The 25,309-nt window shown below is 37.6% G+C and overlaps 1 protein-coding gene across 6 annotated transcripts; it reads right to left on the reverse strand.

The window, feature by feature from the left end:
• Positions 1-7,688: 7,688 nt before the first annotated feature.
• On the reverse strand, positions 7,689-25,078 carry ARL5B (ADP ribosylation factor like GTPase 5B). Of its 6 annotated transcripts, XM_032101755.1 has the most exons (8): positions 24,874-25,072; positions 24,415-24,667; positions 20,145-20,232; positions 17,518-17,578; positions 16,222-16,369; positions 14,541-14,624; positions 12,755-12,906; positions 8,657-10,658 (listed from the first exon to the last, which is right to left on the reverse strand). In XM_032101755.1, the coding sequence occupies exons 5-8, from the start codon at positions 16,363-16,365 to the stop codon at positions 10,610-10,612; spliced, it is 429 nt and encodes a 142-aa protein (XP_031957646.1). In that variant the 5' UTR covers positions 16,366-16,369; positions 17,518-17,578; positions 20,145-20,232; positions 24,415-24,667; positions 24,874-25,072; the 3' UTR covers positions 8,657-10,609. The 6 variants fall into 6 exon arrangements, with proteins under 6 accessions (XP_031957665.1, XP_031957646.1, XP_031957627.1 ...); XM_032101774.1 differs by lacking the exons at positions 20,145-20,232; positions 24,415-24,667 and adding an exon at positions 7,689-7,827 and having other exon boundaries at positions 10,619-10,658; positions 24,874-25,078; XM_032101736.1 differs by lacking the exon at positions 24,415-24,667.
• Positions 25,079-25,309: the final 231 nt, after the last annotated feature.

Genomic DNA, 25,309 nt, shown 5'->3' on the forward strand with positions numbered 1-25,309 from the left:
CAGAAACAAAGAAACCACATAAGAAAACTCCAAACATTCAGAGAATGACAAAGAACAGAGCAAAAATTAGTTGTGTCCAGATCTATTTTTGCACACTATCTACAAAATACCATCTTGTATTGCTTTACTGCACTTAAATCTTCCCCTTTCATCACACGCTACCCCATGCCCAATCCTACCCTCATTTCCTCTCATTATACCGTTCTTGTTGGAAAGAAAAAAACCCAAGAATTTAAATAACAGAAATGCAGGATCTCTCAACTGGAGCTGGTTGTTGATTTCAAAGTACTATAGCAAAATTTCATCCCCATGACATTTGATTGTCCTATTATCATGGTATGTGCTTCAGAAACCTGATGCAGAGCAGCAGAAGTCACTTTATTTATAAACAGCATAAAGCACTGAACAGCGTGAGAGTTAGCAGATTGACACATAGAATCAGAGTGAATGTGACAGCTCTCCATTGCAAGTTCAGATATCCTAGGGGGTAAATTAAAGGTTTTTCTATACCAAAGAACAAACCTCAGAAAATACTTTGGCTGTCATTGAGCTTAATATTAGGCTATGGAAAAGCTGAGCAAGATCTATGGCAGAAAGGTTTCGTGAGGCTTTTGTTTGTTTACTAAACACCAGGGTTTATATTTTACCTATATTTTTCACATCAAATCCAGAATTTGAACTGTAGCTTTCAGTAAGCTTTGAGGAATTACAGCAGATGCTTGTTTTCCTATGACATTTCTGTTCGAAGCCTGAATTTGAGACATTGTCAAGAAAGGTACTTAGGCATTTTTAGATTTTTTTGGGGTGTTGTTTTGGGAAGTAAAAAGAATGTAGTAGCTTCTGATTATGTTTCCCATTCATCCAAAGCACAATTTAAATTGATGAAACTTCTCACGTGCTTAAATGCAAGATGTTTCCCACATCACTCACCTGTGTGTGCATTGTGAGGGGCAGGAAGAAGGGATAATTTTTGATTTGCAAGGGGGTTGTTTCTTTACTGCATCTCATCACCTTGCTTCCTTCAGGAAAAACCAGGAGAGGATGTTGTTAACGCCAATGTTTGAAGTCATCAATGTCTTGAAGTCACCTAATGGTGGATTTTTAGCCAAATAAGCTTCCTGACTCTCAGTGTGGTCACATGAATGCACAAACTGATGCCCTGGGCACAGAGATGGGACTGCAGCGGGGAGGACAATGTGGGCAAGCTCAGTGCCCCACTAAGTGCAGACCAAGACAATGGGACAAGGCTCAAAGCCTAAATTTAAAGTTGGCCCTGCTTTCAGTCGAGTACTGAAGTTAGTGAGCTCCAAATACATCTTCTGGCCCCAGTTGCATTCCAGTTGCCACAGAGCAGTGCCCTCTGACTCATGCAGACTTTGATGTTTGCTTACCTGGGCAGACTCAAGGCATTTCCACCTCTGATGCCTTCTCCCTTCACCACTCATTTCTCTTTTTCCTTACTCATTTCACCACACATGGAGCATCGTTCCACCCTCCTACTCAGGGACACTGTAAGACAGCCAGCATCTCCTCTTGAACAATCACTGAATAAAGTATCAGGGGCACATGAAGCTAAAAAACTACTCTGAGTATCTGCTAACAGCTGAAACGTTCCTGAAATGTGAAGGACAACAAAGAAGGTTTAAAGCATCACTTCCATTGCTGATTACTAGAAGTAGGTTCAAGAGTGAAAGGAAGACAGCCACAGGGCACTGCTGTTGCAATCAACTAGTTCTGAAATAGCTTCAGCACACTTTTAAATAGACTCTATGAAGAATAAGTGAAGGTAGAAGGAGTCCCTGACTAAAGACTGAAAAGATAAATATGTGGTTTAAACTTAATCTAGAAGGAATCTGATAAAAAAAAGGAGTATGGGACAAAAATAACCTTTATGGAGACAATACATTTCCCATTCAAACATCACTCAACTAGAGATGAAGTTCATGACATACAGAGAAATCTATAGTACTGCAAACATGACAAAATCCCAGAGCAAGAAAGAGAAGCAGAAGGACCTGCAGAGGTTAGCACTGGAGCTAAGACAAGACAAAAAGTGGCACAAAACATTAAATTATATGGTGGATTCACAAAATAAGAATATGCACATAACTTAAAAATAAAATAATACAAAGGCTCCATGATTTCCCAAGCAAATGCAAACTTTAGCGGAGTATAAACAGCATGAACAGGACTGGAAACAGCATTATTACCATACAGGAAGGAATGAACAACACAGCACCACAAAGTGAATGGGCTATCAATTTTAAAGAAGGCAGAATGTTAACTTCAAATTGGACACAGATGAACAATCTGGTGTTATCAGGACACTGTAATTGTTACTTTTGAGAGAAAAGCTGCAGGAAAACAGATGAAATTCAAATGCTATAATAAAGACATTTTGTTTCCAGCCAAAGAAGTTTATGAAATAAATGAACGGAAACAAAACCAAGGGAAAAGGTACAATTTACATACAGCATTACCAAAGGGAGGGAAAAAAATCTCAACTAGAGTAAAAGATGTGTCATGATCTGTGTTTCTATACTGGGGAGCCCAAAACAGCTGTGTGAAGGTTTTGAGGCTGGTCCTCACGGAACATCCCAAGAGAGGGTCTGAGAGGCCAACTACTTCATGTTCCTTGGGCAGAGAGAGCAGGTGAGGTTTTATTGTGTGGGACTTGCCAGCTGAACTTGGGACATCTGAAACAAGGCCAAGGAAGAACCCTGCTACTGGCTTCTGAACCACTGCACCGACCTTTTACCAATTCCCCATGTGGTTCAGCACTGCCTGTTTTGGCCCACGTAACTTGTCTCTACTTCATCAGGATTCCATCCACGACAGAAACAGGGCATCCAGGGATGCCCAAACACAAGAATGGTACAACCTTTAACTACTCCATTTATCACACAATGCCGTTTTACAGTCAATGTTTTTTAAACAACCACAAAAATTCCTTCATCAGATTCCACCCAACCAGGAGTGACAATGGATAGGTAACTACTGCTTGAAAGTTAAGTACACCTATCTACAGGATAACTACTATTTCTGTGCATTAATTTAATATATGAGTTTTTAAAAATAGTTAATAGGACTTATATTTAAAGAAACATTATTTTGCTCTCAAAAGCTTTATTTAAGAATTTTGGATGTGTTTGGAATGCCAGTACCACCCAAAGAGGACACAGTGAGGGGATAATTGACCTTGTCAGCTAAAAGCAGTCTTCCTTGGAACATTTAACTCATAGATGCAGTCAATTACCTTCAGGTAATGCCTGCTTCAGGGGTTTTATTGCTCTGTGCCTTTGAAACAAACTAGATTTACTAGCCAAGTTAGATCTATATTGCCTGAAGTTCCAAAAGCATTTTAGCATAATTTTAGCAATATTAAAATTCTATCCAATTCTAGTCTAGGCTTTAAAAAAAAGCCACTGACATCTGTGTTTCAAAGCAAACAAATATTTATGAATCTTTCAAGTATTTTTGTCTATAACTGAATTCATTACTACGTATATTAGATTTATAGGATGAATAGCTAATTTTCACTTGTTGCATTGTAAGTGTACTGGACAAATTGTCTTTATACCTCATAATTGGTGGGGAGAGTCTTTGGTTTAAATCAGAAATCCTGGCAGAGTAAAAACAGGGCACAGAAGTGTGCTGTGGTTTATAACACTGTCACCAATATGGTCTCTGCCCAGGAATCTTAATAGTTTGGGTTCAGTGCTGAGAAATCCCAGCTGATATGTCATCAGTAGAACTAAAAGAGAATATTGGGAGTATAAAGCCCATGCCTCACACATGGTGCCTCTGTCTAGTACTTGTTCAGCACAATTAAAAAACCCAAGTTCTTTTTTCTCCAAAGGAAGGACAGAACAAGGCAGACAAATTCACATGGTTTGACTTCAGAAAAAAGTACTTTTGCTCCTTCTTTATTTCAACTCACATACAGTTAACCCTTTTTACTTTCTTTTTCCTTAACCTTTTTTTAATTTTCTTTTTCCCCTTTTTTGTAATTTGGCAAGAAACTGTAAATCTATGCTTAGTCTAGAAGAAACAGTCTTTACTGCACAGAAGAGACAATCAAATAAGCAACTGAATTAAGAAGGTACTGAACTTAATTGCTTATTACCAAGACAAACAATTCCTGTTAATGTAAGATCCCATTCTCATTGCAGCTAAAAAACAAAGCAAAAACATAGAAAGATTCAGAGCAAGCAAAAGAAACTTTCTACAGTTGCAGAGAATCAGTGTATGGAATTGCAAGCAGTCCAATATTTTTTCATTAACTCCTAATTAGATAGTTCTATAAAGAAGAATGAGTACTGTTGGATTTTGCATCCTACTTCAAGTCCCTAGACACCTCTTGTATTGTTTATTTTCACAGAAGCAACAGGATTTAATTCTACAGTAATTACTTACCAATTTTCCTCCAGAACAGAAGTATATTACATTTCCTACTAAACTGAAAATGGATTCTATCAAGTAGCTGCTGCCTTGCAACTAACGGATAAAAGAGCAAAGGGAAAATATTTTAAGAGGTTGTATTTATCTTTGAAAGGTGCTGAATCCAAAGCAACTGTTGGATGGGAAAAGTAGTGCTAAGAACTGAGAGCTTAGGCCTTTGTAGGATCAATACGAATCTTGTTCAATACTCACTGGACAGACTACAGTATGTATGTGCACCAGTTTCCATTATATATGAGAAACTTATATATACATATATATATTTGTATCTGTCAAGAAACCCCAAGTCATTCATATTTTCCTAAGTTTGAACATTAATATTTCAATTGACTTCTTCAGCTTCCAATTGTAGTGCACCCAACTGAAATCTACATCAAATGTCTAGCAATGTTATTTTAAAAAAAAAAAACATTCAAAGTTTTTCCCAACACTGGAGTATTGGTGGTAGTTGAAGATATCTTGTCAAACTTTCGGGGTTGACCAAAAAGTCCCTTTTTTCAACATGAGATTAGAATATCAAAACTCCAAGCCTAAACTAGTGAACTAATCTAAAGAATGGAATAAAACCTCAAAGCGAATATGAGAGAAGCTAATGGAAAAATGAAAAGCACTCAAATGATTCAGTGAAAACACTGCTTTAAAAGTGGAGTCTTGAAAAATGAGGGACCAGGAGCTAGAGTTTTGTTGACAAAACAGTCATATTTTTCTCAAAACTGTCAAAGATTTTGACCAGTTTTAGCCAGTTACCAAAATTTTAAGTCACTATCAGTTTTAGCAACCCTATTTTTGAAACACGTTTTCTGAAATTTTTTGAAGGAACTCAGTAGACATTTTCCCAACCAACACTGCCTTTTAATTAATTTAATTCCAAAATGTCAGTGGTTACATCTGAAAATTTTAGTCAATACTTTCACTGAGGTTTACCTTGGTACACTTCATTTCAGCTTTCAGTCACTTCATGGTCATTTCAGGAGAGGAGTGCAGTGAGACCAAAGTCGTCTCTGGAGGCAGATCCACCTCATTCTTTGTGGATGCAGCAAGCGCACCGTACGCACTGCAGAGCACAGAAGCCTCTGTGTAGGGCTTTGGAGACAGCTTCTGTTGGCTGAACAACCCACACAGAAGGTGTACTCACACAATCACAGTGTGGGGATCTCCAGGTCAGCTTTCTTGGAAAGCATGCTCAAATCCTGAATGCGTACTAGTACATCTATCTGAGCAGCTTTGGGAACAGAAGGGGATCTCACCCTGTAGACTCTGAGCACAGCTAAACTAGGTCATGACTGCTCCCATCTGGCCCACCAGAGGTCTACAGTTTTTTCAACTAAACTCTTTGGTACAACTTGTACATAAAGGTTAACTTTTGCTTCTAGTTGTAAAAGATGAGCTGTCAAAACAGCGAGTTTCAAGTTGTTCTTGCTCATTGCTTCATTACAGAATATGCTTAGAAAATACATGAAATTTTGGTCCTATAGACTTCACTCCCTCCTGAGATGCCCCAACACTATTCACCGCTTTTCTTGTTCAGTATGGAGGATGAGCCTTTGATGTCATACAAGTCAATTTCACATGTAATGAAGATTGGGCAGCAGTAACTTCCAATGTGGAAATAAAAATGAAGGGCAAATTATTAGGCAATACTCTAGTCAATAGTAATAATATAAATAACTTTTTAAATCACTGCATAAAGAGAAACACACAAATATGACATACATTGTGTTAACTGCACAAGAAACAACATGGACAATGAAAGCCTGCTGTTGGTGGTACTGCCCACTGCAACTGCTGCTATTTTGAGCACTACTTACACTAAAAATAATCTAAATCTTGCAGCAGAACTACTATTTTGCTTGAATTTAGTCTTCATATGCAGTAGTATATAGTAAAGACTACAAATCATCATCATAGCTAAACCCACTGCAAGGTGACAGTTCAAATGTTACAGATCCCTGCAATTTCTGAGGAGCAGTAGTGCAACAGAGCATTAGAGGAGCAACTGTCATCAACCAAAGTTAAAAAAAAAAATCAAGCATCTCATGGACAACAGACAGAAGTTACTATTAAAATGAAATATGCCAGGAATTGTATTAATTCTTTTTGTTGTCTCCATTCTCAGTTGTAGAAACAATAAAAGGTTTGGAATATAATTCTAACCATAAAGAATTAAGACAAAGTGCCTTTAAGCTATAGAACAGTTGCAAATTTTTTAAAACCTCACTGTAAGCTTCCTTCCTACCGAAGATGTGATTCAACCTTCCTCTCCTTTAGGCTGTCTCCATTATATCTAAGCATGATCCCCACGATTGAGCTAGTGATATACAGCCCCTTCATTTACCAAGGCATTTTTAAAGTCTTTCACACAGATGTCAAAGAACACAAGCTAAAGCAGGTTTGGCACTGTTAAACTGATCCTTTCCTGCCATCTAGGGGACACAAACTGGTGTGCAACTGGAAGACTGTCTTCAGTTACTTCCAGGAAAACTTTCTGTATGAAATGCTTTTCTCTACCAAGCAAAACAAAAATCAACTTAAATGAAGAGTAGCACACCTACCAAGAAACTAACCTACCATAAAGCCTCATTCTCCTGCCTGCAGGACAGGCACGCGCACAGTGCGGACAGCATGCAGCTTTTCTAGTGCACAATCCCCTAAGAAGCAAAATATAGAAACACTCAATGTTGAAAGATCATCAAGGTAATTTTAGAAAAAGCTGAAGGTTGTTCCAAGATGCCAGTTTCTATTGCTAGTGTTGGCATCATGGCCAGGTTTCTCACCCTGCTCTCCTCACGGTTGCCTTCCAGGCTCTTTCACAGGGCGGACTCTACAAAAGGAAAGAGCAAACTCAGCTAAATGCTAAGCATAGCCAGATGCACAGACAAAAATCCATACAAGTTTTTTCCCAGTCTTTTGTTTAGATTTGTTTTGTTCTTACTTTGAAAGGGAACAGTCCACTAAAACAAACACCCTTCACTGAAACAAACAAAGACCCACGCTTCCCATGGCTGAAACGATGCGACAGTCTTTATAGGATCAAAGCTGGAGCTTCTCTGAGATGAAAGGAAGCAGGTGTCCAGCCAAGATGTTCTGCGAACTGGCTACAGCTGCACATGATGCAGGCCCTCATTCTGCCCCAGTGAACAGACTGGAGATGAAATGAAAGTGACAATGCTACACTACTGCAGTACCTCTTCAACACAGAGCACTCACAAACAAAAACCCCACCCAACTTAACAGAACAACTCAATTTTATTTTGATGGCAAGTATTTTGAGCAGCTGTGCCCAAGTCCTCTTCACCTTACTGAGTGCAGTGTGTTTAAAGAGCTGGAAAGAATCCCTGCTTTGGGGATACTGAACCTCTTTGCCACCTAGACAAAAAAGTAAAAAAACATAAATAAAAAGCCACGTGCCAACCCATTTACAGCAGTACAATATACATGTGCACAGGACACCATAATTTCTTGACCTTAAGGTGATTAACATTGTTCTTTGTGAACAGCATATTAAACACAGAATACTTTCAAAATGCAAAACTACCTGCAAGATATTTACCACATTCAAATTAGCAAACATCATGCAGTATTTGGGAATGCAAAGACACACAGAATATTCTAAGGGACCCCTTAAAATATATTTTAATCAAATGACTTTCAGTTTAACAGGCTTTGAAGTTATTAAAAATAAGGCCCCCAAAATTCCACACCAAGCCTTTCTCCCCCCAAAAATGATAATAGCAAAAAAAAAAAACCCACAGCAACAGTGCTGCAGAGGAACCAGTATTATCAATGGAAAACTGTTGCAGAAAATGGAGCTGTTAGGTGATAAAAATCATAGCAATTATCAGGAATGTTTCATTCTGTAAAGATACTCAAAGGTTTTAAGTGCTAAGAAATTAAAAGAAAACTTCAATTATTCTGATATTCTAATGTCTACAATCAAACCATTTCCTCCTAATCAAATTTATATGTATTACCTCAGATAAGACTGGATTTAGTAATCGAACTATAGATTTTCAAATAGTTTTAGCTAGAAAGCATTACATATAAAATCATACTTTTTTTTTTTTAACAATCAAAGGGCTATACATCCAGTTAGTGCTCTTTGTAGGTATTCAGGAGTACATTCTGAATGACATAAAAATAAACCTGAAAATAAATCTAAATTGCAAACTGGAATTAAATCACCAAACAAGAAACATCATTCATACTATCATTTTATTTTTTTCCTTTATAATTTGCTTCCCTAAGAGCAAAACAAACCTTATTTTCACACATTAAAACAGATGACCATCAGAGCAAACAGCTTTAATACCAGATTTTAACCTCGCTTTGCATTCGTATTTTTTTTTAATGCACTACTTTTTGCTGATTTTAATTATTTTCTGAACACTTTGACTTGACGCTCAATGTAGTCTTAAATGTAACTTTTGCTAACTGGCATTAATACACAACTTCATTCAACCAATCACTGTTTCCACATGTATTCAAAGTCTTTCCAACACTTATGACAACATATTTGCTGATACTTTAAAAATTTCATTAAGTTTTATTTAAATAAAATGGAAGCAAATTGAAATTTACAAAGCTTAAGATTTTATTAAAGAAAACTCGGTGTGCTTTAATTTCTGGAACAAGATTTAACAAAAACATTTTGTCATCAAAGGCCTACAGTCAGTTTGCAAAATGGTTCTGGTAACCAAACTCCATATGGCTTTTAGGCATGCAGAAGTGCAGAACAGTGCTTCTGGAAAACCTGGCAAGCATTTAGATACATTGGGTACCTGACTGCTGCTGGGACTTTGCTAGGAATTGGGTGTCCACTATTGGTTTTGATTTGTTTGGTTTTTTTAATCCTCATGTGGGGTTTTTTGGGGTGATTGGTGGTTAGGTTTATTTGATACCTAATGTCTCAATTAACACAGTGTCTTTAGATTTCTTTAGATTTAACTTAATCCCCTTCAAATTGAATTAACAGTTACTGGGTCCAATCTTTCACCACCTGTTTTTCAGATTTCAGGTGAAGAAATCTAACTCAAACACCGTCAAAAGTCCTCTGCTCGTGCAAATAAGACCAAAAACAAAAATGAAGGCAAAATAATTTCTCTGCAACAGAATCTGAAAAGGCATGTGATAGTAGGTAAATAAAGGTCAAGATTAGCTTCACTCTGAAGTCTACAGATACGGCACCATGGTTTTATTTATAAGTCTGGCTTCCCTTTTGATTTTGCATTCATTTAGAAAACAGCCCTCTCACTAAAAGGTGAGGAAGGCTCATGTATACAGAATTTAAAATTGTAACAGAATTTAAAATTGTAACTGAATACAGCAAGTCTACACATAACACTGGCTGCTGTGATTCCAAATTTAATTACCAATTTACCTTTGAAAAGGTATTCAAGTTCTTAATGACTATACCAGCACTTAGTAGCAATATTTTTATGCACTGTACAGAGATGTATCTTCAAGTAGAAGAATATCCTAGAACTACATACCACAGAAACTGAGACTGAAACAGATTTCTTTTAAGGCAGAAGTTCCATTGTGTATCAGATTAAAAGCCACCACAATATTAACTATAACTAATTCATTAGGCATTTTAAAATTTGCATTCATAACTATTAATTCTCGTGCTGGCTAGAACTCTACTAAAGTTCCAGGAAGTCCAGCTGGAGAGATACAGTTATCCTTTGAGGTTAAAGCTATGGCAGAGTAAAGTTAACCTAAACACTACTTTTAATTATTAAATAAAATGTGCTCATTTATGTTAGTAATTTATACAACTATTTAGAAAGAGGAAGTATGAAATATTGACAATGACAAAACAGATTTTAAAAAGCTATCATCGAAAAAGTTAGAATTCATATTCAGAGGAATTTCAATGCTTAAAAACAGATTCACATATGTTCATCCAGTTGAAGATTAGTGTATTAAAAAAAGAAAATACTTTCGTGTTTCAGTTCAACTGCGCTTGATTCAAGCACAGCTTAGAGGTTGGCTGATATAAATTAAACATGGTCACTGCCTCAGCAGCCAAAAGTACAGAAAAATGTACATGTTCACAGGATAAATAGAAGTCTCTTCTTTTGGAGGAATTGAAAAAAAAAAAGCAAAAAAAAAGCAAAAAAAAAGCAAAAAAAAAGCAAAAAAAAAGCTATCTCACTCCAATACGGGAGGTCATCCACTCCAAGCCTTGGCATAACCTGAAAGATAAGAGACGTTATAATTGGTACTAGCAGTATTCCAGCATCTTGAAGGTATTTTCTACCTGTTTTTATGCGTCAAAGCAGCTACTTAAAATAAATTAGATCATCTGGAAATGGGATTGAAAGCTGAACAGAGCAAATAGTGTTTTAAACTAAGTCTACTTATGCTTTAGCCACATGAAAATGGTCAAGCATTCTATTTCATTGAAGCTTGGCAGTACTGCAATTTTTTTTTCCTTGTAAACCTAAAAGACACTATTCTTAAATGCTTACTCATAAGTACATGGAAACAAAAACCTTTTTATTTTTCTACAGAATGCTAGACCTTTACACACTAATACTAAAAGATAAAGGGCAGGTTATCCAGACTGAATTGTTTCATAAAAGACAGCAAATCAAAAATTCTAAAATCACATTACAAAATTAAAAGTATGCTTATATTGAATACTAAGACCGCATGGGATCTAATCTGCTTCCTAACTCATTTAAAGTTCCTCTCCATTTAAAGTCTTCCATTTCAGAAGACAGACTTTCCTTTGATTTTGTAGGGATCTAGTTACCTAGTTTATACCTCTTTGAGCTTTACCTTCATACAGTAAATCAGGGTTTAGCTATCCAAGAATTGCTAGCTTCACTCACACGGGGCTGATCCCCCCAGATTCCTGTCAGAATTGCTACCACCAGGGGCACAATGCCAATTGGCAACATCCAAATTAGTATGTTTTATGAATGAAAATCATGCAGTGATACCCACAGGGGCCACTGAAACATCTTGGAAGAGACAAGACTTTTTAATAGTAGGCAAGGAAAGATGTAGCATCACAGGGCTCATTGTTTTTCCATCAATTGTTTCAGCAGATCAAAATGGAAGACTCAGGTCACTAAGTTCATCTCACTACTGTCACAGTCTGAAGTATTCTAAATATTCACCCCTTTTTGGTTCACAATACAAAGAAGCAGCCTAGGATGGCCACTGTTTCTAAGCTAAACTTCGTATTTATTAATTATTACTTTCCTTCAAATGTCAAATTGGTTGAAGATCTTAATAAGTACATAAACTGTGTATTCAAAAGTGACTTTAGCCAAGTTGGTAGCAGGAAAGTAGAGTTAACTCTTAGAACAAAACAATACAATCCAAAGACCTCATGAAAAAAAAAACCCACTTTGTTCTAACATATTGCACCCCAAGGAAGTTAATGCCACCATTCACTCTACAAGATATCTCCATGACATTAGACTATACTTCATGCTAGAAAGTGAGGTAGATGCTTTCCCTTCCCAAATACTCAGTTGGATTCACTATTTTTGATGTCACAAGACCACATTATTGTAAAGGTTGTGTAACAGAGCCAAAAAAACCCTCTAAATATCACACATTACAAGACTGCCTTAAAAATCAAGATGAAAAATTAGTACACTTCACACCATACAAGCAAGTCATTGTCCAACTTGTTAAAAGGTATCCAAAAATGTTTTTTGGTCTTTACAGACTAAGGATCTAAGGCTAGCCCAGCATTTCATTTTAGTAATTGCTGGCATAAGGTATACATATTTCAAAATTAGCTATACTAGCCAGATACAAACAAAATGTTTAATATTGGTAACAATTTTGTTTTATGACAGATCTATGTAACTTTTCATCAAAAACTATGTTTCAATGCTAATCAAAAAACCCAACCAACCAAATAAACCCCAGAACACCTCAACCTCCCAGCTTAGCAGCTTCCTGTAGTTCAGAATATAAAGGAAGAAAGAAGTAGCTTATTTCTTTAATACAGAAAGACACACAACAGTAAGAGAGTAGTACAGAGAAAGACAGCTATGTCAACAGCTACATACTTAGATGGAGGGGTGGTGTTCGGTTTTTGATTTGGGGTTTTTAACAACAAATGGAAGAATTTCGTATGAGTTTGGAGTCTGAGCTATGAGAAAAACCACAAGGTTCAATTAAGAAAATGAAAAATTTAAAATGTCCCTCTGACTGCAATGTTCAGAAAATATGAACTTTCAGAAAATCCATGTTGGTGTCAGCAGGCTTCTAAATCAGTATTCTCATTTACCACCAATTGCCATACTAAGCAGTAAGCACTTACCCTTCTCCTGTCAAAGCACAGCAGGACTGAATGTGCCATGGGTGATCCTTTATGGAGCTGAGGGTGAGGTATGCAGATATCTCAGCAGCTGTCATGCAGCCCTTCATGTCCTGCTTGTTTGCAAAGATGAGAACCGCAGCCTTCTGTAAATCCTAGAAATGATTTACAGTACTCAGTTATTATACAGAACTAAAAGGCTATTGTGCTAACTTCATTTCTTAAAAGAACTGTATCCAAGCTCATCTACAATTACACAGGAGCATGGAGTTTTTACATGACTTACTGCACTAAATACTCATTGCAGTAAGACTGAAAAAACTAATTTATTCAGAAGCGTTCACCACCACAGAGAATCAAACTGTAATGTATTATATGAGTATCCTTTTGGTGTTGAACACATGTTCATACGTAACTAATGAAAGTCTTGTCAAAATACATTTTATAATGCTCTAAGCCAGTGGAATTATTTCTGGTTAAACATTCAAAGTCTTGCAATAAATACTATTCAAATAGAAAAGCCTGCTAGATATCACTCCCTTGAAATTGCTTTCAACTTCCTTAAAGAAGTTCTGTATTGATTAAAGCAGTAATAATTTAAGAAAGTTTTCTGAATTCTTATAAGTTTAATCCTAGTGTTCCAAAAAGGGAGCTCTAATAATGCTGCATCAGCTTTAATAACTAATTAAAATTGTTTTGTTTCAGTATGGAGTGTAGCATTCCAAACAGCAATGAGATGAACTGGAATGTATAGCTTTAAAAGTGCAGAAGGGTAAACAAATGTAATACTCAGGAAGCTGACAGTTGCAACTAAAAGTGTTCAATACATTTCAGTGCATATTAAATTTTGAGAATGTTTTTCTACCAAGAGAAAAAACAACCCAAAACAAAAAGATTTATGATCTACAGCTGAAAATTCACCCCTAAAAGTAGTCCAGTCTAGGCCTACCAACTGTTTTCAAGAGAGGGTAGATCACGATTACCTAAGAGTTTCAGACTGGAAACTAAAAAACTACATGGGAAAACTTCACCACAATAAGTAATTTTTCCACCTTTTTTTGGTAGTGAATTTACTCCTTACTATTAGACTCAAACTACAATTAATAATAAACTGTAAATCAAAAACTCACTTATGTGAAACACAAGTCTCTCAGAGAAATGAACTTAACAGTATTACTTGCATTGTAATAAATCCTTTTCTTTCAAAAATGAGGGAGAATATTTAGATTTAAAACAACCTTAATTCAGCTTCAGAGCGATCACAAAAGGTTTTAACATACTTTACCTAAGCCAATGTACAAGTTAATTTAGGATGTTTGAGAGAGTTGGCCCAATTCTGAACAGTCGCCAGGACAACATATAATAAAAACAGAACCAAATAATTCTGAACGAAAATGAACTGAAATTAATTTACCCATAGTATGATATATGCTCCTTAATTTTAAGGAACAGGATTAAAAAAAAAAAGTTTCTTTAAATTCTAGCCATTTAACTGAAACAGTCAGTGCAGTAATAGCCGGTTACATTAATATGAAGCGTAAGATATTCCACAAGTTCAGCATTTGCAACCTAAAGACTGATTTGATTCCAATCAAGCAAGTCCTATTAGAAGAGTACTTCATAATAATTTTTCTGCTTATTTACAACTTACATGGTTTTAAAATGTGATCAACAGGCATACACATTCTCAGAATTTTTTTTCTGATGGTATTATTTTTGTTAACATAGGAAGCATGAAATGTTATTTGACTGTTCTCAACAAAACTGTTATCCCAACTCCCCACCATACCTCATGAGCCAGCATTCTATAAAGTTCTTCTTTTGTTATAGAAAGTCGCTCTCTATCAATGCTGTCAACAACCAGAATGATGACCTAGAGAAAAACACCAATAGTATAGTATGTAAATATAAACTACAAATTACAGAAAGTACATTTTCAAGAGACCACTACCCCAAGTCTTCCTACAGAAGAGACATACACTTTCAGAGGACACTAGAAAAGAGAAAGTGACAAAAGGAGAAAAGAGAGACAGTAACAAAGAAGGAGAATTAGAAATCATTGCTGTAATTCTCCAACGTATGCTCCAAATCACTTGGCCTTATAAAATTAAAGGGATTCATTAGCCATTGAAAATGACCACAAAGTATGAAAAACTTTGTCAATTTAATGCTGCTGTGACTTTGAGATGCCCAGCAGATGAGGAGGAACAGTAATGGAATTATTCAAGAGGGAGGCTAGGATTAGCATAGTAAACAAATCTCTTTCTTCCTCAACTGTTTCCAGCAGGCAAAGCTTCTAAGTAAAGGGTAAGATCTTCTTTCCAAGTACTAGAAGGCACTGGATTTCAAACACTTACTAGATAGAATATGAAGAACATCCCAAAAGTATCAGGAAAAGAATATATACATCACTCCAAATTCCAAAACCAAAGATACTCAAGGGGTACATGCCAAGAACATATTGCAGAAGTCTCTTTATCCTCATATGTGTCTTAGATGTAGCTGTACTTTTCCAGATAAAATAAAAAATTAGTCTAAACTACTAGAGATGATGGTTGAGATATCATCACCAGGCTTACAGCAGATCTAGGACGGATCACTGATCTCACCTCTCTTCAAGAGGAGTATAAGAAAAGATATAGAAAAAGGAAAAGATAAAAAAGGTAATTTTAAAGGAGGATGGAATACTTCTATAATGAGTATCTAGAAGAGGTCTCTGCTTTCAGTAGAAATGGTAAAAAATGAAGTCTGTAATATCTTACATCAAGGTAGGTGTCTCAAAAAGAGTCCTCAGAGGTTATATGTGCCTTTTTGTATTGATAACCTCTTGGCCTCAATAAGACTGTCATAAAAACCAAACCCCAAAAGTAAACCAGTGCTGAACTCTACTCCAACCTTTCCAGCAACAGCAGCTGCGCCAGTACCTTAAAAACAGTGCACAGCAAGACTTTCCTTCCTCCTTTGGATAAAAGCTACGAGCTGATGAGCTTTTAAAATACTGCTGCCTAGGCCTAGAGAAAGTCTCATTCCTCGTCCTTAATTATCATTATTTCAAAACCATTTCACACTGATGTACAGAAGTCCAGCTGACCACTACAAATCATCACAAAATTTGCAAATTACATTGCAAAATTTTCTTTTTAAACTACTTAAAAAAAGCAAGTAAAAAATCTGATCTAAAATGTATTTTTTAATCATTTGATTGCCTAGGAAAAAAGTCTTAATTTCACAGTTTATAGCATAGATCAAATAGCATTACTGTAAAGTATACGGAAAAAATACTTCAAATGTTACCAGAAAAACGGCTGCATACCAGAGATACCCCACACTTTCTGAGTTTATTCTTCCTCAATAAAATTTAACATCAATACAGCTGCCATCTTTACAGAAGTCTACCAATATTCCTAATAAATGAATATAATTTCAAACAAACTTATTCAATTTGCAGATTTCAAAACATTGTCTCATACCTCTGTGTTTGAATAATAGGTATTCCACGACGACCGTAATGATTCTTGCCCTCCAATATCCCACATTAAGAAATGAGTGTTTTTCACCACTATTTCTTCTACATTGCTTCCTATGGTTGGAGAAGTATGAACCACTTCAGTCATTAAGCTAAAGGAAGCAATATCATACCATAAGGACCAATCAGCAAAATCTACAAGGCTTGTTACAGCTGAATTATAACAATTTTTTTGTAGAAAAAGTAAATATGTGTAACTGATTAAAAAATATTAAAAATTTAGGCATATTTTAAAAAAACTATATATTTGAACTTTAGAAAGGAGTCACGCTTAAAGAAATCAGCAATGAAAAATAAGCACATAAAAGGCATAACAAATGGATAAGCATCTGTGTTTTAGGAGGACTGTCTTTTTAAAGGACATTAACAGACACTTAAAACACAGTTGTTTTAAAGTAGGAGCTACCATTCTCAAGATCCCAAATATAACCCCCAAATATAAATATAAATATAAATTGGAATATAATATTATCAAAGCACTCTACTCAGTCACTCAATATTAAATCCCAAATGACTGTTTGGTTACAAAGCCAAAAAAAATTTCTGAATTTTCTGAAAATTTCTCAGTTTCACCTTTAAGCTTGCTCAAAAATGCTTATGAATAAAAAGTCTTTTTGGAAAGCATACTATGCTGCTTTGATATCCAGATATATGGGTATTAATTTAGTTACACCTTCCTCCTTTTCCACAGTTACAATAGTAATTATGGTCCTAACAACAGTCTTGAATTTATCATGGCTATTCCTGTAATGCTGCCAAGATTTGGGTGCAATGATGCTATTGAAAATGAGAAAGCTAGGACCCGGGCAAGAGGAAATATTATTTTTAGGAATTCTCTATCACAAGTTTTAGACACTGGAATTGAGAAACATTTGGAAACATTTTTGGATTTTTGCAGAGCAGCTAGAATTTCCATTAATTTAAAAATCTTTCCTGCAGTTACTGGCAACAAGATTATTTCTATGCTTACAAATTGAGACAGGCTTTCATGGCAAAAAAAATTTAAGTTCACTTTGTGCTTGAATGTACAATTTTGTTATTCAATTTACAGTGCAGTTTTAAAGCACAGCAGTTTCTTCACTTATCCTTTAAATATTTACTCAGCCTAGAACAACTAATACCATTAATGTATGAAGCGTGATTTGGAACTTTAGAGATTCCACAAGGTTACAAAGCTGAATTTTCCATGATTAAACAGTGACAAAATACAAACAGAAAAACAATTAGCTCATATACTTAAAACTGGTAAAGAATAGTAGTCTTTCCAGCATTATCAAGTCCCACTATGATTACTTTGTGCTCTGCATACACAAAAAAATTTAAAAAAAGACAATAAATTAGTGGAAACAGCAATAATTATAATTCTGGTTAATCACTCTCCCTTACTGAAGAAAGCAACTGCTTGTTTCTCTTATTTCAGTATGTTACACAGATTAGTGGTATCTTCAGGACAGAAAAAAAAGCCAAACAAAACCACAAAGCCTCATCTTCTCTTGAGACTACAGTTTCAGAAAAGTCAGCACTGGAAATCTAATAAAAGTACAGTTACTAACGATTACTTCATTTACAACATCTAGTTTTAGAAAGAAAAGTACAATGAAAAAATATAATTCATAGCAATGAACACCAACAAACATCCAAAGACCGCAAAAGATATTACCCTAACATTCAAGGCTCAATAATAACCATTTGTTAAGGTACCATCATCATTCACACAGTAAAACCTGAGAGGAAACTGTATTTTGAATAGGCCACAAATTCTAACTTTGCAACTTCTAAGCTGAAAAGTCACAGAATGATAGAATAGTCAAGGCTGGAAAACACTTCTGGAGGTCATCTGGTTGAACCTCTTTGCTCAACCAGGCCCATACAGCCAGTGGCCTAGGACCATGTCCAGCTGGGTTTTTAATATTTCCAAGATGGAAACTCCACAGCCTCCCTGGACAGCTTGGGTCATTGTTCAGCCACCCTCACAGTGAAAAAGTGTTTCCTGATGTTCAGAAGGAACTTCCGTGTTTCAGTTCATGCCCATTGCCCAGTCCTGTCATTTGCACCACTAAGACAAGTCTGGCTCTGCCCTCTTTGCACCTCTTTTTCTCATATATGAGATGCTCCAGTCCCTTAATCACCCTTGCAGCCCATGACTGAACTCTCCCCAGTACGTCCACTACTCTCTTGTACTGAAGAGCCCAGAACTGGACACAGTACTCCAGGTGAGGCCCCATCAGTGCTGAGTATAAAGGAAAGATCACAGCCCCCAACCTGCAGTAAATTCTAGCATACAGAATAGTGATCTTGCAATTGCTGCAATGTTATTTTTTTCCAGGCACAGAGGAAGCAAAACAGAAAACAAACAAACAAAACCAGCAAAATAGTCCTCCAGAATTTATATGCTTCTCTGTAAATAATCCCTCTTAGAATTTCAAATCCAGTAGCACAACCACTTAGGATGGTGGTTCTTTTGCTACATGTGTGAAGTTACAACATACTGATTCAATTACTGACAAAGAAAGCAAATCAGTTCAGAGGGAAGAATCTGCAAATGGATTCATAAAAATTCTGTGAACAAGCTCACTTTTAAAGAGATAATATTTACAATTCTAGGGCCCTTATTCCAAAGCAAAACATGGTTCACAGTTTAAAGACTTCCTACAAAATACCACATTTGATGTACAGAATCCAGTAAGTTACTAGAGCAAAAGATCTATCATAAATATCAAATTGGTGGGTATTTTTCCCCCACAAGCGGGTGGTTTAAGGAAGAATTGTTTTGGTTTAAAATCTATTTATTTATAGTAACCTACATCTTTTTATACTGAATATTACTGTAATAGAACATTCTCTTGTATGGAACTTTCATAAGTTTTGCTATGCAATAGGGTTATAACAGATGATAAAATCTGTTTCTTTGTGCCAGTTCTCCTACTACTGCATCGTGTCAATACATTCTAAGGAAAGAACATTTCCTGGCTGTAAATACAGGAGTACTTCTAGCCCCATTAACAGCAGCATCAGTAATTAATGACCTTTCCCAATACATAAATAGTATGAAATCCTCTATTTTCAAAATAAATCACGCCTAGCTTGGCTGTCCATCTCTTCTTCAAATTTAGTTAAATTTAAACAGCTTTCAAAGGTCAAACAGAAATACCCTTCTGTTGTTTTCAAACCACACATGTCAACTATAGCCAGGAAGAAGATGATTCTACTTTTGCAGCATTCTGTTTGAGTTATTTTCAAGAAAGAAAAGAAATTCCAGTCAGGAATTACTCTGCCCTCTCATCTTCTTATCAGAATACATCATCTTAGGCATGAATGATTGGAGTGTTGGATGATACAACATCACACTACTTGAAGTAATGAAGAAAAAACCTCCATTGAGATGACTGCTTTTAAAAGCCACTGAAGTGTGAATCAGCACTAACTCGAAAAAAAGGCACAGCTTATCTGTGTTACTTCATGGTCAAATGGTGTTTCATACAGTGATTGAATAAGCACAAACAATAAACAGTCACATAAGTGTTAATTAATGATGATCTTGTCATGAAAATAGTAAGGTGAAATCATGGGTATCTCATACAAGTAGCAGATTCCAGAACTATAGTAATGGAAAACTCATCACTTACAAACATATTCAAAAGTTGAATTTCTGTCTAGTTTGATGAAAATACAGAAAATTTACACATAGATGTGCATTAGAGGAAAAACATGTGAGCTTAAAAACTACCAAACTAAGACACAACAGAATTTTAGCAAGACAATTACTTGTTTACAAGCGCAGCTAGTAGAAGAGAGATGTCACATTTAGGAAGAAGGACAGTTACGGGGTAAACCATAGGCAGTGATTTATTTGTGTTCTGTACTTACAGACTAACCAAAGTTTCTCCCTTTCACTGGCTGGTATTCAAACTCAGTTTAGGTTGTATTCATGAATATCTTCCCAGTCCACCATGTTCTTGGCAAAAGAAGAAGAAAATCCATAACAAAGTTAAGAGAGCAGAAGAGAAGAGTCTTTATTAATCAGGCAGGAATGGGGAGGGAAAGTAGAAAAAGTAGGCATATGGAGGGAAAAAAAGAAAAGACAGTATTAGACTATTCCTTAAAAGAATCCAATGACTTTTTGGTTTTATCAACCATTTCTAGCACACTGTTTAAAAAAAATAGTATGTAATACTGTTAAAAAAAATCCCTGGCAGTTTAGTATTACAAAAACACAGGACAGTGAAGATTATCTTCTTGCAGAAGTTAGAAGAAAGACATAATACACTCTTTCTTCCCTTACTCATCTATATTTCTCTGTTGTAAAACAGCCCAAAACTGAAGATTCATTTCTCCCAACATGCCTTTTCCTCTATTTTGCAAAAGGTAAAAATAAAAATGAAAAAAATTCTAAATACTTTAATGATGAGTCTTCTAACATATTTGGAGAAAATGACTACTGGAATGGGTACCAATACTTTCCAGGCTGTGAAACAAAACTTACCTGGTTCCAAAGAGCAACAATCTTGGAGGCCTCAGAGTTGAAGACAGAATGCTGAAGGTCATAATTATGAAGACATAATTCTGAAGGTCGAAGAGGTTTCAATACAAAGACTCATTTTGTACACTAAGAGCTACCTTAGAATCTTCTCTGAAGTACAAAATAACTGTTAAAATACATCTTGTATCTCCAGACCTCCAGAGCAACCTGTAAGACTCTGAATAATTACTGTTCCAAATATAAGTAAACCCCAGATTTGTATGCTTCTTAAAGAATTCTATCAGACACATACAAAAAAATAAGGTATTACAAATGTCAGGGTTGCTGACATTCACTTCCATTTTTTAACCCATAGTTTTATTAAGAGCAGTTTTGATAACACTGATGGAATGATAAATCAAGCAAGTTTTACTCAGACATATGTTAACACAGGCACTAACTTAATTGCTCCACCATCTATTCACACTACTACATGTTGCTTAGAAGAATGTGCCACTTGACTACTGAATCATAGCTTCAGCAGGTCATTTGTGAACTCTTGATTTTTTTTTAACTTCTAAAAGTAAGTTACTAATAAAAGTAAGTTCAATCTGAACTTAGATCACTAAGGTCACCAGGTCATGCTTCAGGGCATGATATTTTAAATGAAAACAATACTCGGGCAATATTTTTGGTCAATTAAAAAAAAAAGAAAAGGAAAAATTATCAGGAATCCATTAGATAGTCACATAGAAAAATGACAAAAGTCTATTTTAAAGGCCATTGTTTCTCTTACAAGTAAGCATATCTCTATTTCAGTTCACATCATTCAATTACTATTTGATTATGAGACAATATATATTGAGAGCTGAAAGACTTAGGCACACCTCATCCCCCATGCTCTACTTGATAGAACACAGATGGAACTTTTCAAATCTTTGCTTTTTGTTTTTCCTTTTGCCAGTATCAAGTGCTGCAGACTATCACACAACTAGCCATGAGAACTGATACCATGCTCCTCACATAGTGGAACCTACTTGCACCTTTGGAATACTCCTTCTATATAGCCAAAATCAATGTGTAAGTTAACGTCTTAGTCTGCTCAACAAGCAGCTTCACAGGACAGCCTGTGAATTCTCTAAGGAGTCGTCAAGATTTGATGTAACTAGAAGAGCAACCAAAATCAACTCAGAAATTACTATGCTTTATTATTAGTAACAATATTATTTAGCGAAAATAGGTGTGTAGTTGGAGACTAATTTTCCATTAGGTCAAAAGTTTATGTTTGTAGCAAATTTTCCAGAATGAAATTTCAAATTTGGCCAGGAAAAAAAGCTCACTTTCTTTTCTGTGGTTACCACAAGAAGAGGTAAAAAAAAAAAAAAACCCACCAAAAACCAAACCCAAAACCAAAGCAAAAACCAAACAAAAGATAACTCCAGCACTAAACCAAGATCAGGACACACCCTAAGAGCCTCTTATTGGGATAAAAGCCAAAAATTAAATATTTAATAGTATTATCTCATCTATTTTAACTGTGAGACTAATTTTTCATTAATGCATACGAATGCACTAGGTTTGCATGGTGAGATTTTGATAGTGAAGAGGGCTACACAGTGCTTTCTGTGAGAAACTCCTAGAAGCTTCTCCTACATTTATGTAGCCAATGCCAGGCAGGGCCATCAGCAACAGGTGTAATGCCTCTGGGATAACACATTTAAGACAGGAAAAGGTTATTGCACAGATGCAATTACGAACAGAGGAAAGAGGAGTGAGAATATATGAGTAAAAACAACTCTGCTGACTCTAAGGTCAGTGCACAAGGAGGGAAAGGAGGTTCTGCAGGTGTCAGAGATCCACCTGCAGCCCATGGTGAGGGCCACATCGAGGCAGCTGTGGCCCTGCAGCCATTGAGGTCCATGGAGGAGCAGAGATCCACCTGCACCCCATGGAGGACCCCATGCCAAAGCAGGTGGATGTCCGAAGGTGGCTGTGACCCCACTGGACACTCAAGTTGGAGCAGGCTCCTGGCAAGAACCTGCGGACCCATGGAGAAGAGTCCACTCTGGAACAGGTTTGCTGGCAGGCTTGTGACCTCGTGGGGGATCCCTGCTGGAGCAGCCTGTCCCTGAAGGACTGTGCCTCATGAAAAGGACCCATGCTGGAACAGTTAGTGAAGAATTGCAGACCTTGGGAAGAACACATACTGGAGAAGCCCATGAAGGACTGTGTCCCACGGGAGAGATCCCACACTGGAATAGGGGATGGAGTCCACCCCCATGAGGAGGAAAGAGTGGCAGACAAGTGATGAACTGACCACAGCCCCAATTCCCTGTTCCCCTCCCGCAGGGAGGAGGTAGAGAACTAAAAATAAAGTTAACCCTGGGAAAAGAGAGGGAGGAGTCGGGGGGAGATGTTTAGAAGATTTGGTTTTATTTCTCGTTAACCTGTTCTGATTTGACTGGGAATGAATTATATTACTTTCACAAATTAAGTCTGTTTTGCCCATGACGGTAACTGGTGAGTGATCTCTCCCTATCCTTATTTCAACCCAGAAGCCTTTTGCTGTATTTTCTCTCCCCCTGTTCAGCTGAGGAGGGGAGTCACGGAGCTGCTTTGGCGGGCATCTGGCACCCAGCCAAGGTAATTCACAATGAAGAATAACTTTTCTTCCAGGAAATAATATACAATAACAAACACAATGTGTTTTCCTGAAGATAAATATTGACATCATAAGCTACTATACAGGCAAATACTAAAAGCCACCAGTTATCTCCTGATCAGTTTTCTGCTTATAGGTCTCTTTGGAGTCTTAGGAACACTTCATGGAAGGAAAGGAGTTGCAGATTGCACTATTTGATGAAAACAAAAAAAAGTACTTAATATTTTTCTGGAGAATAGGGGAAACATTGAATCTTACCGAATAGGTTTGACAGTTCAGGAAAATAAGAAATTAGCAACAAATTCAGAAGACTTTGTTAGAAGACTTCAGGAATGATGTGATAGGATGGTGTATGCATGAGAAAAATAAATGATCTGGGATTGGGTCCAAATCCCATCCTATGAAAGACAGTTTGATACACAGATGTCAACGTGCACACACACTGAGGCTTTGCTCTGGTATCTACAGAACTAGAATGGCTTATGAGCAACCACAGGAACAAAATTATGGAAGTACACCAGGTGTATCTGCCTCCAAAAACTTGCAACAGAGTGTTGCACAAAAAAGTCTTATGTGCATCAAGAACTTTAAAGTGGAAATGAGGTACACATTTGGAAACTCGATGAGAGAACAATTAACAGTAACATCATTTTGCCTGCTCCAAGCTCAGGGCCTCAAGGAAAAAGAATATAAACTAAAAATTCCTTAACTATTTAATTTCCTAACCAGAAATGGCTAGGTAAACAAAAAAAAAAAAAATTAGAACAAATTAACAGAAAACATAATTTTCTATTTTTATGATAACCATCTGAGGTAAAAGTGGTGGCAGATGCAAATTCTGAACTCTGGATTAGAACATGAGCCATCATTGGGGGGCTGGATGAAATGGGCAGGAGAGCATGGAAAGCGATACTATCCCCTTACGACCTTTTTATTTTTGTCTGGAGAAGTGATTTTCTTGGGTCACTAACTGTATTTAACTAGCATCATTGCCAAAACACAAACAGAATTTTTACCTCGAAGGCTCCTACATGTTTGGCGTTCTTCTTTTCCTTTTAATTAAAGACTAAAATAACATGATTTTAGTAACAGATCCCGACTTAAAAAGCAGGATCGGCGAAGTCAAAAAGGACCGTCATCGTCCATCAAAGCTTCAGCAGTCCGGGCCGCCGTGGATGCCGGGCGCGCACCGCCTGAAGGGCTGCCCGGGGCAGACGACGCGTTTAACGCGGCCAGGGAGGAGGGGGAAAGGAGGGACCACCTCGGGACCTGAAACAAAGCGACCCCAAGCATGAGGCGCCGCGGGTCCAGCACTCACGGCGCGGCACAAAGCAAAGCTCAACTTTTAGCTAGGCGGGCCTTCAGGGGAAGCCCGGCGAGCGGCACCGGCACCGGCCCCGAGCCCCCGCGGCCCCCGCAGCCCCCGGGCTCCACTCGCCGCCCGCCCCGTCGCCGGCTCGGGCCCGAGCGCCCACCTTGGCTACCGAAGAGGCTCCACAGCTTGGCGAAGATTAGGCCCATGCCTGGCCTCGGCTTCCCGCCGAGTGCCCGGGGCACCCCGAGCTCACCCAGTCGGCGGCGACGGCAGCAGTAGCAGCGACGCCCTCCGCGGAGGCTCCCGCAGCGGCCCCGCGGCAGCGCCGAGCGGGCGGGCACAGCGAGGGGGCGGGCACGCGGCGCCGCCCCGCCCCGCCAACGGCCCGCGCGCGTCACTGCGGTGTCACGGCGGGGGCGGCGGGCGCGGCAGCGTGGCTGCGCCGACAGTGGCGAGGAGGCAGCAGGGCTGCTGGAAAGCCGAGGCGTCTGGGGTTGGGAGGACGGAGCCGCCCCGCAAGGGACGAATGCCGCGAGGAGAGCTTGGCCCCCGCCGCGGTGGCCGGTGCCGGGGTGGGAGGCGCTGGCAGAGCGCCA

The sequence above is a fragment of the Corvus moneduloides genome, chromosome 1, assembly GCF_009650955.1.
Source record: "Corvus moneduloides isolate bCorMon1 chromosome 1, bCorMon1.pri, whole genome shotgun sequence".
Classification (NCBI taxonomy): domain Eukaryota; kingdom Metazoa; phylum Chordata; class Aves; order Passeriformes; family Corvidae; genus Corvus; species Corvus moneduloides.